This window comes from Astatotilapia calliptera, chromosome 5 (assembly GCF_964374335.1).
Source record: "Astatotilapia calliptera chromosome 5, fAstCal68.1, whole genome shotgun sequence".
Lineage (NCBI taxonomy): Eukaryota > Metazoa > Chordata > Actinopteri > Cichliformes > Cichlidae > Astatotilapia > Astatotilapia calliptera.
This window is the reverse complement of record NC_137426.1, coordinates 3,057,943-3,070,530: the sequence shown is the minus strand read 5'-3', so window position 1 is coordinate 3,070,530 and position 12,588 is coordinate 3,057,943. Positions and strand designations below refer to the sequence as shown.

Sequence of the window (12,588 nt, the reverse complement as noted above, 5' to 3'; positions counted from 1 at the left end):
ATCGTTTTTTCTTTGTTTTATGCAGATTTCATACAGATGTAGGGGGGGGGAAACAACCAACAAAGGTAATATAGTAACGCTTAACTATTTATTTTATTTTATTTTATTTTAGTAATCTTCAAGAGTCAAAAACTGCAGCTGGCTTTGACCATAAAGGCTGGAGATGGTCCTCTCCTCTCTTACATCAGCCTGTATCTGTTTCTATAAACAGACTCTGCTCATTAATCTTCCTCCTGTCACTGTTTCTGTATAACTGTCACTGATATTATAAAGGTGAAATCTAAAAGTCCATGACGTTGTGACGTAATACACCGGAAACTATGGCAGATATGGCGGAGTGCTTTAAGACACTAGAAACTGAAACTGTTTTTTTACTGCGTCAGTGCTGAGAGGAGAGGGGTGGCTCGGATCTTGGTTACACTGAATAATTGCCGTATTTGATCCTCAGAGGGTTTCTGCAGACATGGAGCTTCCACCACTTCTGTTTCTGAGCTTCTGTTTCCTGACTTTGTCCGGACGGACGTTTGCTGCTGAATCCGGTAAGAAGCTCATTGATTTAGACTGATCATGTGTGCAGGCGCTGTCACGTTTCACAGCAGCGGATGGAGCTTTAACGCTGCTGCTGTAGCGGGTGGATGACTGCGGCATCTACACCTGTGACATCAGCGTTTAACGCATCCGGATTTTGATGTTGAAATAATGAGCAGATAAATGTGAAAATGTTCTTTTTATTTTTTACGATCAGATTATCTCATTATTTCACCCTGACTTTTTTTCAGGTGTGGCGTATTTGTTAGCGGTTTGTGTTTCCTGCAAACACACGTGTGTTTTATTTTTTCTTTACAAACTGAAACAATTGAGATTCAGATACATCAACAATGATATAAAATTATTATTATTATCCTTAATTAGTAAAATGAGGGCAGAAGTCATCCATAAACACATAAGTAGGCAAGTATATAAAGTTCATTTTTCCTTGTATGTGTTACTACAGCTCCACCTGCTGCCAGTTTTAAAGGGAGTGGCACAGCCAGGCCCCAAAAGGATGGAGAGTGGCTCTACCCTGTTTCCATTTCCTGAGGTTTTTACAGTCAGAGTTAAAACACTGTGTGGCCCATTAACATGAGGCTGTTACTGACTCTGATGTGCAGCTTCAAACTGGCAGATTTTTGAGAGCTCAGCTGGTGAAAAGGACGCAGACTGGATGTGTTTCCAATCTTTATCAGTGAAAAATGTTTGGCCTCACAGTGTTGACACTGTTGCTGCCTGAATTTGTGTTAACCTCTGATGAGCCACCTGGTCCTGGTGAGCTGGTCGGGGGCAGGATTATGTTCACTTCTACCTCTTTATATGAATTTTTTTATGTACTTGCCACACTTAAATAGAAATATCATACGAGAAGAACTGCAAGACCAAAATGCTCATGAGACACTTGAACTGAGAGGCAACATCTACTTTCTGAAACCCTGCTTGTTTAGCATGTAGTTAAAAGCCAGTCTACACCTAACACTAGCACATGTGGTTCACTGGTGACCTGCTGGATATTAAGAGGTTGATAAATTCCTCCTTAATCATGTGAAGATCTTTGCCCCAAACCAGAAATTATTTCACAATCTTTCCACACAGCTTTGTAGTAACTTGCAGTATTTGATGGGGCCTTAAACTTTAAAATGAAATCCTTCTGAGGAGGCTGAAAACAGCACAAATGCTGCAGTCAAATGCTAACAGCTGGTACAACATGACAACAGTATGATAACAGAGTAAATGCCTGTAGGTCGGCTGATGAGTGTGGCCAAAAACAGAAAGACAAAAATCAGAACAAAGAAAACCAAGCAGCAGCTCACAGACATGTCAGGGCTGCTGTCAGCTGTAATGTTATAGAAAACTGTTACAGTTATAAAGCTGCTGAGGATTCAGAATATTTCTAAGATTAGAAAAGTAATCATGAATAAGCCGATATTTCTATTTACAGAAAAAAATTTATACAGCGTCATCACATATATGTTACTCAGGTGGAGCTGTGTGTTGGTAGGATGGAGGAGCATTTCATGTGGATGCAGTCATATTAGCAGAAATAAATATTCTTATTTATTCTCTTTAATGGACCTCACCCTCTGACTTCTGTAAACAGAAATGTAATACATGCAGTAAAGATGAGCTATCATACTCATTTCCAGCTCCATGTTTTATTCTTGGACACTACTGGAACAGTTTATCCCAGTCTGGGCCTTGGTGCAGCCTCTGAGTTAGTCCTCTCTGTAACAAGCTCTTCAGCTCCTTCAGCTTCTATTTAAATCAGTCATACAAACTGTGGCGCTACAGGTGGGACTGTGATGACAACAGGAAAATATGAAGGGTAACTAAATAAATATGAATTCTTGTTGTAGGAAAAAATAAAGAAGGGTTTTAATTGTGAATGCATTGTGATGTTTATATGTTTTTAATCTTCGTGAAAGCTACAAATCGAGTCTGAACTGTTTTTTAGTTTCTGAAATAAAAACATTGAGCTTTAAGCCAATTTTCTTCTGATTGGCTGCCCCTGCCTCATACCTGACTTTCTTCTATCCTTATCCCTGTTTAAAACATGCTTTGTCTTTCAGAGACACCAGTGGCCAGAGTGACTGTGCGAGAAGATGATGATGTTATTTTACCCTGTTCCCTCGACACCAATGAGAACATTGAGTCAATGCTGTTTGACTGGGTTAAAGAAGTCCCTCGAAAGGAGGTGTTCATGTATCGTAATCGCAGTCATTACAATAATGGTCTGCCAGGTCAAGATGTGGAGTTCAAAGGTCGAGTCTCACATTATCCAGAAGAGCTGAAGTATGGAAACGCCTCCATAAGACTAAAACAAACTAGGCTGGAGGACAAAGGCACCTATACCTGTATATTCCCAGAAATAAAGCCCAGAGAAAAAATCTTCCGCATTGAGCTTGTTGTTGGTGAGTGCTGTTATAAACCAGCTGATTATTTACAGATGAAACAGTCAGCATGCACTACTGGCAGGGCCTCACTCCTACAGCACACCTGCAGTGATATTTGCAATATTTAGTGAAAACAAACTGAGACCTTCCCATAATCATGCTGGTCCTGTGCCTGCACCATATCAAAAATCTGAGGTGCCCTAAAAAAAAATAAAATCTCTGTGAATGCAGCTATAAACACTGCATTTATTTGACTGCCAACTTAATGAGAACCTACCACTACTAACCTGTTTCTTTTTCCTTTTCAGAGCCTGTATTAAAGAGCCGAAACTTTCCAGGTGAGTCCTGTTTGTGCCGATACTGATGATAACATGCTCGTTTGTGTTTATGTGAACGTGTAAGTAGGAAAAGACAAACAGGTACTTGTTTTGGTGAGAACTACATAAGGTCTAAAGATTATCTTTATTAACAGTCCACGGTTAAAGCAAAAATGTTTATGATATTGTTTTTTTTATCCGCACATAAAAAAAATTATGCTACAATGTTGGTGTGCTATACAATCATAGTTAACGGGGATTGTATTTTTTTATATTTAAAAAGTATTTATTGTAATCTCTAATACCTTTCAGATGTTTCAGCCATTTTACATGTACAGTTTCGTCATCTGTGTACAATGGCAAAGGGCTATTCTATTCTCATGTTAAATAAAATTTTTATTTCTACTTAAAAAACAAAAGGCAAAGAAATGGAAAAAAGACGATATGAAGTCTTTCCTCTGCTTTTGTTTGCACCCAAGTTACAGCTTCTATTTGATGATTTGGTTTATGTTTGGGCAGCATAATCAAACCTAATGCTGTAATATTACATTTAAATTATTTGATGCATATATTTTTGAAACTTTTTTTTGCATTGCCTTGTTAGAGAACATGGGACAGATCACATCTCTTTTAAGACTCGTGTGCTAGTTTTATTTTACTGTTGTTTTTTTTTCCTTTGTTTATTAGAAGCCATGGTTAAAAAGACAGTACTCCCTCAATTGTAAGGTTTGTGTAACAACAGAAACAGTTTAAAATTAGGCAAATTCAACCTGAGATGAATAACAACACAACATACAGTCCCAATCAAAAGTTTATGACCACTTGAAAAAGGGCAAAAAATCATATTTTGATTGATTTTTTTTATCTATTTATTTATTTATGAAAATCATATTTCTTAACAAGGTTCCAAGTAGACCATGCAACAAGACATGGGAATGAGCATGCAATTTATTGAAAACAGCGCTTAAACTGAAACTAGCTGTTTTACAGCTGATCAAAAGTTGAGGACCACACCTCCAAACAAACCCTGTAAACCCCCCAAAAATAAATCAAAGTTCCAAACATAAACATGACATGAGTAGCTCCACTGTTATTGTTTCTCTTATATGGTACAAATAGTTTTTAAAATAACTTTGAAAATTGTGGTCAACACAACTGAGCCTTTGTGGTGTATTATATTGAAAATTGTGATTATTCATTCAAAATAATTCTGACAATAGGTCATTTAACTGATTATATAATTTTCAAAGGTAAAATTTTGATGTTTACAAAGTTGAATTAAGTTTTTCAAAGCTGAAAAAGACTGGATTTGCAAGTAGCATATTCTGTTAATATTAATTGCAAGGAATCCTAGAATCGCCCCTGATTGCAACCAAAGGATATATAGACTAGCTGCTGTAATGCAGCATTCTCTCTTTCTCTGCAAATTTGCCCAAACTCATCTCTTTATAAGGTATGAGTGTTATGTACGGTAAAAACTTTACAGACCCATGTTAACAATGCTGGAGGATTAAGGTGGTACTCTGCTTTGCTTTTTCTCAAACTAACTAATTTATGCAGAAACAGTAGAAACAATTGATGACAACATGTCATATTGTTACATTGTTAACACTGTTGTTTGTTGTCTATGATGTGCTCACAGGCGCAGCTCCAAAACCGTATGTCACAATACTTAAAGAAAATGGGCTGCTGGAGTGTGAAGTTCCAGGTGCTTCTCCTAAACCTACAGTTGAGTGGTGGGACAGTGACAACAAAACACTTCCTTCTAAGACGGTGCAGGATGAAGAACAACAAGGTCGCTTTCACGTCATCGTCCAGACTACTGTGACTGAGCCTGGCTGTTATCGCTGTGTAGCCACACAGATGGAAAAGTGGCATCGGATTTCTTCAGAGATCTGTGTGCATCATGGTGAGTGGGATATAATTCTTCAAAGAAGTTTGAAGATCAAAGTATGAATATGTGCTTAGATTGAACACTAAGAATGTGGTCTGGGAGGAAAGGCTGAAAGCTAAATTATGAAAACATGAACATAAAAAAAAAAAAAAGATTTGGCTTCAGTAGAGACGATGTGCATGCTGAAAAAAAGCGGTCAGCTCCTAACCTAATGTTAAAAAACTAAACTCACAAAAATATACTGTATATTATAAAATATGAACATTGCTGTTGTGACTGATTTGTTTATGAACTCTCACATGATGCCCCAAGCTCACATCAATATCTTGATGTCTTTTTAAACCTGAGAATGCTCACGGGCTCTTGAAATAACACTCTCATGGTAAATCTTACTCTGCTTTATTTTTAATTTTTAAATGTTAATGACATCATATTCACATTCTGGGTGGTGCTCTCACTTGGTGTTGGCTCTCTCTAGACTATCATTTTTTGTTGCTGTTACGACACAGTGGTGTTTTTGTGTAGCTTATCTGTGTAGCCAGTTTAATTAAAAACTTATATCTAACGTCTTATTTCATAGTATAATTTTCACATGCCCTAACTTGAAGCACTCTGTTGATTCACTCGCTAAATATAGTCACAGTATTCACTCACTATGTCTTTAGGGATTTGCTAGCTTGACTTGTAGCTGACTCAGTAGCAGCATGGATTCTTCACTTGTACCTCCTGCACTTTCCTGCTCAGTGTGTGAGACGTCTAGTTACTCCTCAGCCTCCTTTAGTAAAATCAATACTTGTAATAAATGTAGCCTATTTGCAGCTCTGGAGGATTAATGAATTGGAGACTCGATGTCGCAGCTTTGAACAACCCATAGCTAGCCAGGCCCCTGTAGCCGGTGCAGCTGAAGGTAGCATAGGCCCCAGCATATTGTCCTGAGCAGCCAGGGAAACAGGATGGCTGGGTGATGGTGAGGAGGAAGCGTAGTCCTAAACAGAAGCTCCAGGTACATGTATCTAACCATTTTTCCCCACTCGGTGACACACCTGCCAGGAATCAAACTGTGGTAATTGGTGATTCTGTTCTGAGACATTCGAAGGTAAAGACAGACAATTGTCCTCCAGAGACCAGAGCAGGTGACATTGAGGGAAATTTAACCAATGTCAGACTCTGTATTTTTCTCTGGTCCCCTCCCCAGTTGGACCAGGAGTGACATGTTTAGCCGCATGTTCTCCTTAAATTGCTGGCTGTCTGAGTGGTGTCCCAGAAACGATGTGGGCTTCATAGATAATTGGGAAATGTTGTGGAACTTTTAAATAACCTGCAACACATCCAGTGAGCGTTTTGAAATGGTTTAATAACATATTGCAATATGGAGAGAAACATCCCAGCCAAAACACTAGGATCATCTCTGAAATTTCCCCACCCTAACATCTTTCAATGCATAGACAGACAAAGAACTCTTACATATTGGCCCCTCTCACCAGGGGGCTATACCTTCAGCCCCATCCTTAAAATCTTCTCCCTCTCAGAGAGAATTATGACCTTGTTTTCTGCTTGGCTTTCACCTAAGGGTTTACATCCCTTATAAACAGGAGTCTCACTATCTGTTTAATGTCTCCCATGAACTAACAATGGCCTCACTGTGTCAAGTGTGTGTGTAGAGCATAAGGCCCATTTGTAGTGCACATGAAAGTGAGAAAGTGATATTACTCTTACTAATGTGATACAATTAAAATATGTGATTAATGTATGAGAAAAGAAATCTGCCACCACAGGTTGCAGTTGAGAAGTTGACATGGGAGGTTGTCGTCTGTTGGGTTTGTTCTGAGGATGCACCTGGTTCCTTTTGCGCTATATGAAGAACCCCTGGGTGCTTTAGGTGACACATATTGCAATCCAAATGACTCCTACAATCTTTTTGATTGTATGCCCAACTTTCAGACAACCAAAACAAATTCCCCTTTCCTTGATAAAAATCAACTTATCCTGATGCATTTTAGCTTTAAATGGCATAAATTTCTCCAATAAATGATTACTCTGTGAAGAAAACAAGCAACTATGGAGGACAGTGTAGGTGGTCTTGTTTTTAGCTGATTGAGTTTTGACTCCTGGAACTGTGCTGAAATTTGTGGAAAAACTGGAACTTGAAACTTTAGAGCTCCCAGATTGTGAGTCTTGGATATTGTCAAACACTGGAAATGATGGTACTTTCACTTATTTTATTATAAAGGCAACCAGATAAGTTAACACTGCTCTGTAAACATTTCGTTCTGGCAGCGTATAAGCAACAACTCTCCATTTTTCAGTCAGTTTGTATGGGAGTTTCAAAACAATCATTCTCATGTTTAAAGGCAAATCCAGCTCCTTCATATAAACAATTTGTTGTGTTAGATTTGAACATCCTTGGAGAAAATGACTGAAGACCTTTCACATCTTCACTTTTTATAGGTGTCCAACTCATAATCTTCATGTGTGCAATTTTACTTTCATTTCCAAAATGTTCTTCAGGAAGCTGTTTAGTTCTGGAATAGCCCTGCTCAGGAAGTAAATACTGACAACTATGCACCAAGTCTTTAGGCTGCCCTCTAATGAACTACTCTAAAAAGTGCAAACAATCACTCCAGTTATCAGTTTTAGCTTCTGCTCTGTTTTCAAAGGCATTCATAAATAATCTATACTGTAAATGGTCTCCATCAAACACAAGGATGTTTCTGGCTGGGAGGACAGAAGATAAGTTTTGTTTTACAAGTAGAGTAGCAATGTCATTTTGTCTTTGCATGTTGTTAACAATCTCATTCTGAGAGTTCTCAGTCAAAGTAGGAGATTGAAGCTGTGTTTGCTGCGTTGCTTGAGCTGAAGCATCAACCTTCTTTACCATCATCTCACCCATCTGAGGTTATTTTTGACTTTGTTTGGGTATGATGGCCTGTGATTCAGATGCAGTATTTATTACTAGAGATGGACCGATCCGATATAACGTATCGGTATTGGTCCAATACTGACCTAAATTATTGGATCGGATATTGGAGATAGAGCGGCTGTGGCGTGCAAGACCTGTTGTCTGGTTGAGCATTCGGAGCCTCGCTACCAAACCGGCATTTCATCTCCGAAGTGATCCCAGACAGAAGTAAAGCAAGTGTGTAAGTTCATCTCTGAATGTTTGTAAAGCATTCCAGCGTTAAGCTTAACAACTGATATATGGAGCGACTGCCTCTCATCCTCTCCCCCTCCCTCTCCTGCTGCTACTTCAATCATGAAACTGATTAATGATCAGCTGATCGGCTTTTTCCGGCTGAACAACAGCAGCACGTTTAAGCTTGATAAGCTGTTGTTAGAATTTATTTATTATTACTTTCTACACCAGGATCCTTTTCTAAGCAGCTGACGGCTGGTAACTGTGCAGGGGCGGATCTAGCAAAGTTTAGCCAGGGGGGCCGATAGGGCATTAACAGGGAAGAGGGGGCACAAAGACATACTTTTCTTTCTTATTCTCATTTAAAATGTCTAGCTTTTAATAATTAATTATCTAAATCTTACACCCAAAGTTTTAATCTGATGTAAAATGTATAGAAGTCCATTACTGTATATAGTAACTGTTAAGTCTAATATACCCTAGTAAGCTATACTTCCTGCAACCAAACCTTTACATTATACATAAAAACAAAGAATCCTGTCACCTTGGACTGAAAATACACAGTTAACCTTTTCACTTCTTCTGGTAGTTGCAAACTTGATGATTCTTGCAAATCATTTGCATCATGGTAGCATTTAATAAACTTGACAAATTCACAAGACACTTCATTGACATTTTTATGTGATGTCATTAATGCAGAGATTTTCTCCATGTACTTTGAGTCTTGTTTATATTTTGAACTCGAACTTGAATTAAGACATTTGTCGATATATCTCACAAAATAGTGTATATTCTGTGAATCTCGGGCAACTTGACTTATGTGAAGTGTTTTCAGCTGGGCGTGTACCTGGAGTTGAGTGGCCGATGCATGAAACTATACATTTTTAGACATAAGTTGTAACAGCTGCCATTTTCTTTGTGAGTATTTATTTCACAGCGTGCTGCGGGGAAAAGCCTGTTCTAACGTTTGAGTCTAAGGTTTATTTTGAGCACCTGGCGGCTCTTTTTTCCTTCTCATACGTAAACTCTCTCTCATATGATTCTTATGTAGGTGGTAGAAAAGGGGGAAAAAATGACCATAAACAGTGTATTTTGCAACACCATGAAACAATCGATAGCGTATAATGTGAAACGATTGATGTATTAATGTCATCATATTGCACAGCCCTAATCGACAAACATGTCTTCTTTTAACAGATGTTGATTCCAGGGAGCAAACATTTCCACAACACGTGTCAGCATATTTCAGTTAGCTATCCAATTATGTATCAATTTGGGACATCAAAACTCAGTTCATCAGTCTTTGTAGTGAAAATATTTTTTCAAACTCTTAATAGCTTCACCGTTTTCCTTTACAGCTTAAACAATAATATCACTCACCAGTTTTGATGAATGAGTGGCGCGTTAATCCAGGCCTCAAGCAGCAAGTCCGTTTAAATTCCCCAAAAGACGATCCAATAACTTTAGTCCGATGGTGATCCTTGAGATCCATAAATCAAAATGCCCAAAATGTGAAAGTTGCGTTTTACGGTTTATTTATCCAGTTTGGCGAGCAGTAAACAAAGATTCATTATATGTTGTTTCCTGCTGCTTCTCCTGGTGTGATTTTAAAAAAAACAAACAAACAGAAAAAAAGTAGGCCCACCCCAGTGTATGCTGGTCCCATACCAGTCCCTTTGTTTATAGAAAATGGCCCTACAGTTCTTTCTGGCTGACTTACACAGATAAACAACAAAAAAAACCCCAAAACAAAATTAACCATTTATTAACCTACAAACAAACCTTATAAATAACCCCAAAAAATAAAGTAAACCAAGAACAAATTTTTTTTTTTTGAGTTCTAACACACCCACAGTGATTAGTTTTTGTGTCTTCTGACTTGTTTTCAGATGATGCTGCTCCAATTTGTGCATTCACATTATTAACAGCATTTCAGTTAATTCAATTTATTTATCTATTTATACAGCAACAAATCACAACAACAGTCACTTCAAGGCACTTTATATGGTGATATGGTACTACAAGGTCATTAAGATAAGATGGGGCCTGATTATTTAAGACCTTGTATGTGAGGAGCAGGATTTTGAATTCAATTCTGGATTTAACAGGAAGCCAATGAAGGGAAGCCAAAACAGGAGAAATATGCTCTCTCTTTCTAGTCCCTGTCAGGACTCTTGCTGCAGCATTTTGGATTAGCTGAAGGCTTTTCAGGGAGTTTTAGGACATCCTGATAATAATGAATTACAGTCGTCCAGCCTGGAAGTAATAAATGCATGAACTAGTTTTTCAGCGTCACTAAGAGACAGGATATTTCTAACTTTAGAGATGTTGCACAAATGGAAGAAAGCAGTCTTACATATTTGTTTAATATGTGCGTTGAAGGACATGTCCTGGTCAAAAATGACTCAAAGGTTCCTCACAGTGTTACTGGAGGCCAAGCTAATGCCATCCAGAATAAGAATCTTGTTAGACACCATATTTCTAAGCTTTTCAGGGCCGAGTACAATAACCTCAGTTTGATCTGAATTGAGAAGCAGAAATGTGGTCCCTCTCATCCAGGTTTTATGTTGTTGTTAATATTAACGTTAAAGGGATGGTTGGCTCAACAGTACTCTTACTTTTTGTCAGCCTGGCTACAGCGCTGAAGAGAAACCTGGGGTTGTTCTTATTTTCTTCAATCAGTGACGAATAGTAAGATGTTCTGGCTTTAAGGAGTTATACCAGGGAATCAAGTACTTCTGATTTGAGACTCTCTTTTTCACAGGAGATACAGTATCTGCTCTATGTTGGTACAGGGCATTGAAGATGATAACAGTGGGTGGATTATATTCTTAAACTTAGTTACAGCACTTTCAGAAAGACATCTACTGTGATAAAGTCTACTCTTCACTGCTGTGTAATCAATTATTGTAAATGTTATCAGGAAATGATCAGACAGGAGAGGGTTTTCAGGAAACACTGTTAAATGTTCAGTTTCTCTGCCATATGTTAAAACAAGATCTAGAGTGTGATTAAAGTGGTGGGTGGGTTCTTTTACATTTTGAGAGAAGCCAATTGAGTCTAATAACAGATTAAATGCCATGTTGAGGCTGTCATTTTTAGCATCTACATGGATGTTAAAATCACCCACAATAATTATTTTATCTGAGCTCAGAACTAAATTAGATATAAAGTCTGAGACATCAGACAGAAACTCTGTGTAAGGCCCAGGTGGACGATAGATGATAACAAGTAAGACTGGTTTCTGAGGCTAAGCATCAGGCTTTCAAATGAATTAAAAGTCTGTCTTGGTCTTTCATTAATTAATAGGCTGGTGTGAAAAATTGCTGCTACACCGCCCCCTCGACCTGTGCTTCGAGATTTCTGGTAGTTAGAATGACTCGGGGGTGTTGATTCATTTAAACTAACATAATCATCCTGCTGCAACCAGGATACTGTATTGTTCTTTCTTTTTGATTTGTTTTATGTTTAAGTTGTTTGTTGCTGGTTTTTAGTTTGTTTTTTGTCTTTTTGGGAGCTGACACAGTCTCTGTGGAGATGGGTTTTTGGGGGGGGGGGGGGGGGTAACAGGAGGAGAGAAGTTGCAGAGAGGCGTGTAAGACTGCAACTGTGCTTCCTGGTCCCAACTCTGGATAGTCATATTTTGGGGGGCTTAATAAATTTGTCTATATTTCCAGAAATGAGAGCTGCTCCATCCAAAGTGGGATGGATGCCGTCTCTCCTAACAAGACCAGGTTTCCTCCAGAAGGTTTGCCAATTATCTATGAAGCCCACATCGTTTCTGGGACACCACTCAGACAGCCAGCAATTTAAGGAGAACATGCGGCTAACATGTCACTCCTGGTCTGATTGGGGAGGGGACCAAAGAAAACTACAGAGTCCGACAATGTTTTGGCAAAGTTACACACCGATTCAATACTGATTGTGTCATTACTGCCGACGTGAATTATGATTTTACTGAATTTACGTTTACCCTTAGCCAGCAGTTTTAAATTTCCTTCAATGTCGCCTGCTCTGGCCCCTGGAAGACAATTGACTATGGTTGCTGGTGTCTCTAGCTTCACATGTCTGAGAACAGAATCACCAATTACCAGAGTTTGACCCCCGGCGGGTGTGTCGCCGAGTGGGGAAAAACGGTTAGACACATGAACGGGTTGGTGGTGTACCTGGGGCTTCTGTTTAGGACTATGCTTCCTCCTCACCGTCACCCAGCCGCCCTCTTTCCCCAGCTGCCTGGGGTCTGCCGGGGAACAGCTAGCGGGGCCTATGCTATCTTCGGCTGCACCAGCTACAGGGGCCTGGCTAGCCAAGGGTGAATGA

At 38.9% G+C, this 12,588-nt stretch overlaps 1 protein-coding gene across 1 annotated transcript; it reads left to right on the top strand.

Moving 5' to 3' along the window:
• Window positions 1-5,700, top strand: LOC113021755 (butyrophilin-like protein 2). Its single transcript, XM_080301544.1, has 3 exons — window positions 1-539; window positions 2,601-2,942; window positions 4,884-5,700. Exons 1-3 carry the CDS (start codon window positions 464-466, stop codon window positions 5,195-5,197), a joined length of 732 nt encoding a protein of 243 aa, XP_080157670.1. The 5' UTR covers window positions 1-463; the 3' UTR covers window positions 5,198-5,700.
• Window positions 5,701-12,588: the final 6,888 nt, after the last annotated feature.

What these genes read in the sequence shown, in the direction of transcription:
- LOC113021755 (XM_080301544.1), top strand. Translation starts at nt 464, where the DNA reads ATGGAGCTTCCACCACTTCTGTTTCTGAGCTTCTGTTTCCTGACTTTG. An exon ending in GACGTTTGCTGCTGAATCCG is followed by an intron (nt 540 to 2,600) that starts GTAAGAAGCTCA and finishes TTTGTCTTTCAG; the next exon opens with AGACACCAGTGGCCAGAGTG. An exon ending in CCGCATTGAGCTTGTTGTTG is followed by an intron (nt 2,943 to 4,883) that starts GTGAGTGCTGTT and finishes ATGTGCTCACAG; the next exon opens with GCGCAGCTCCAAAACCGTAT.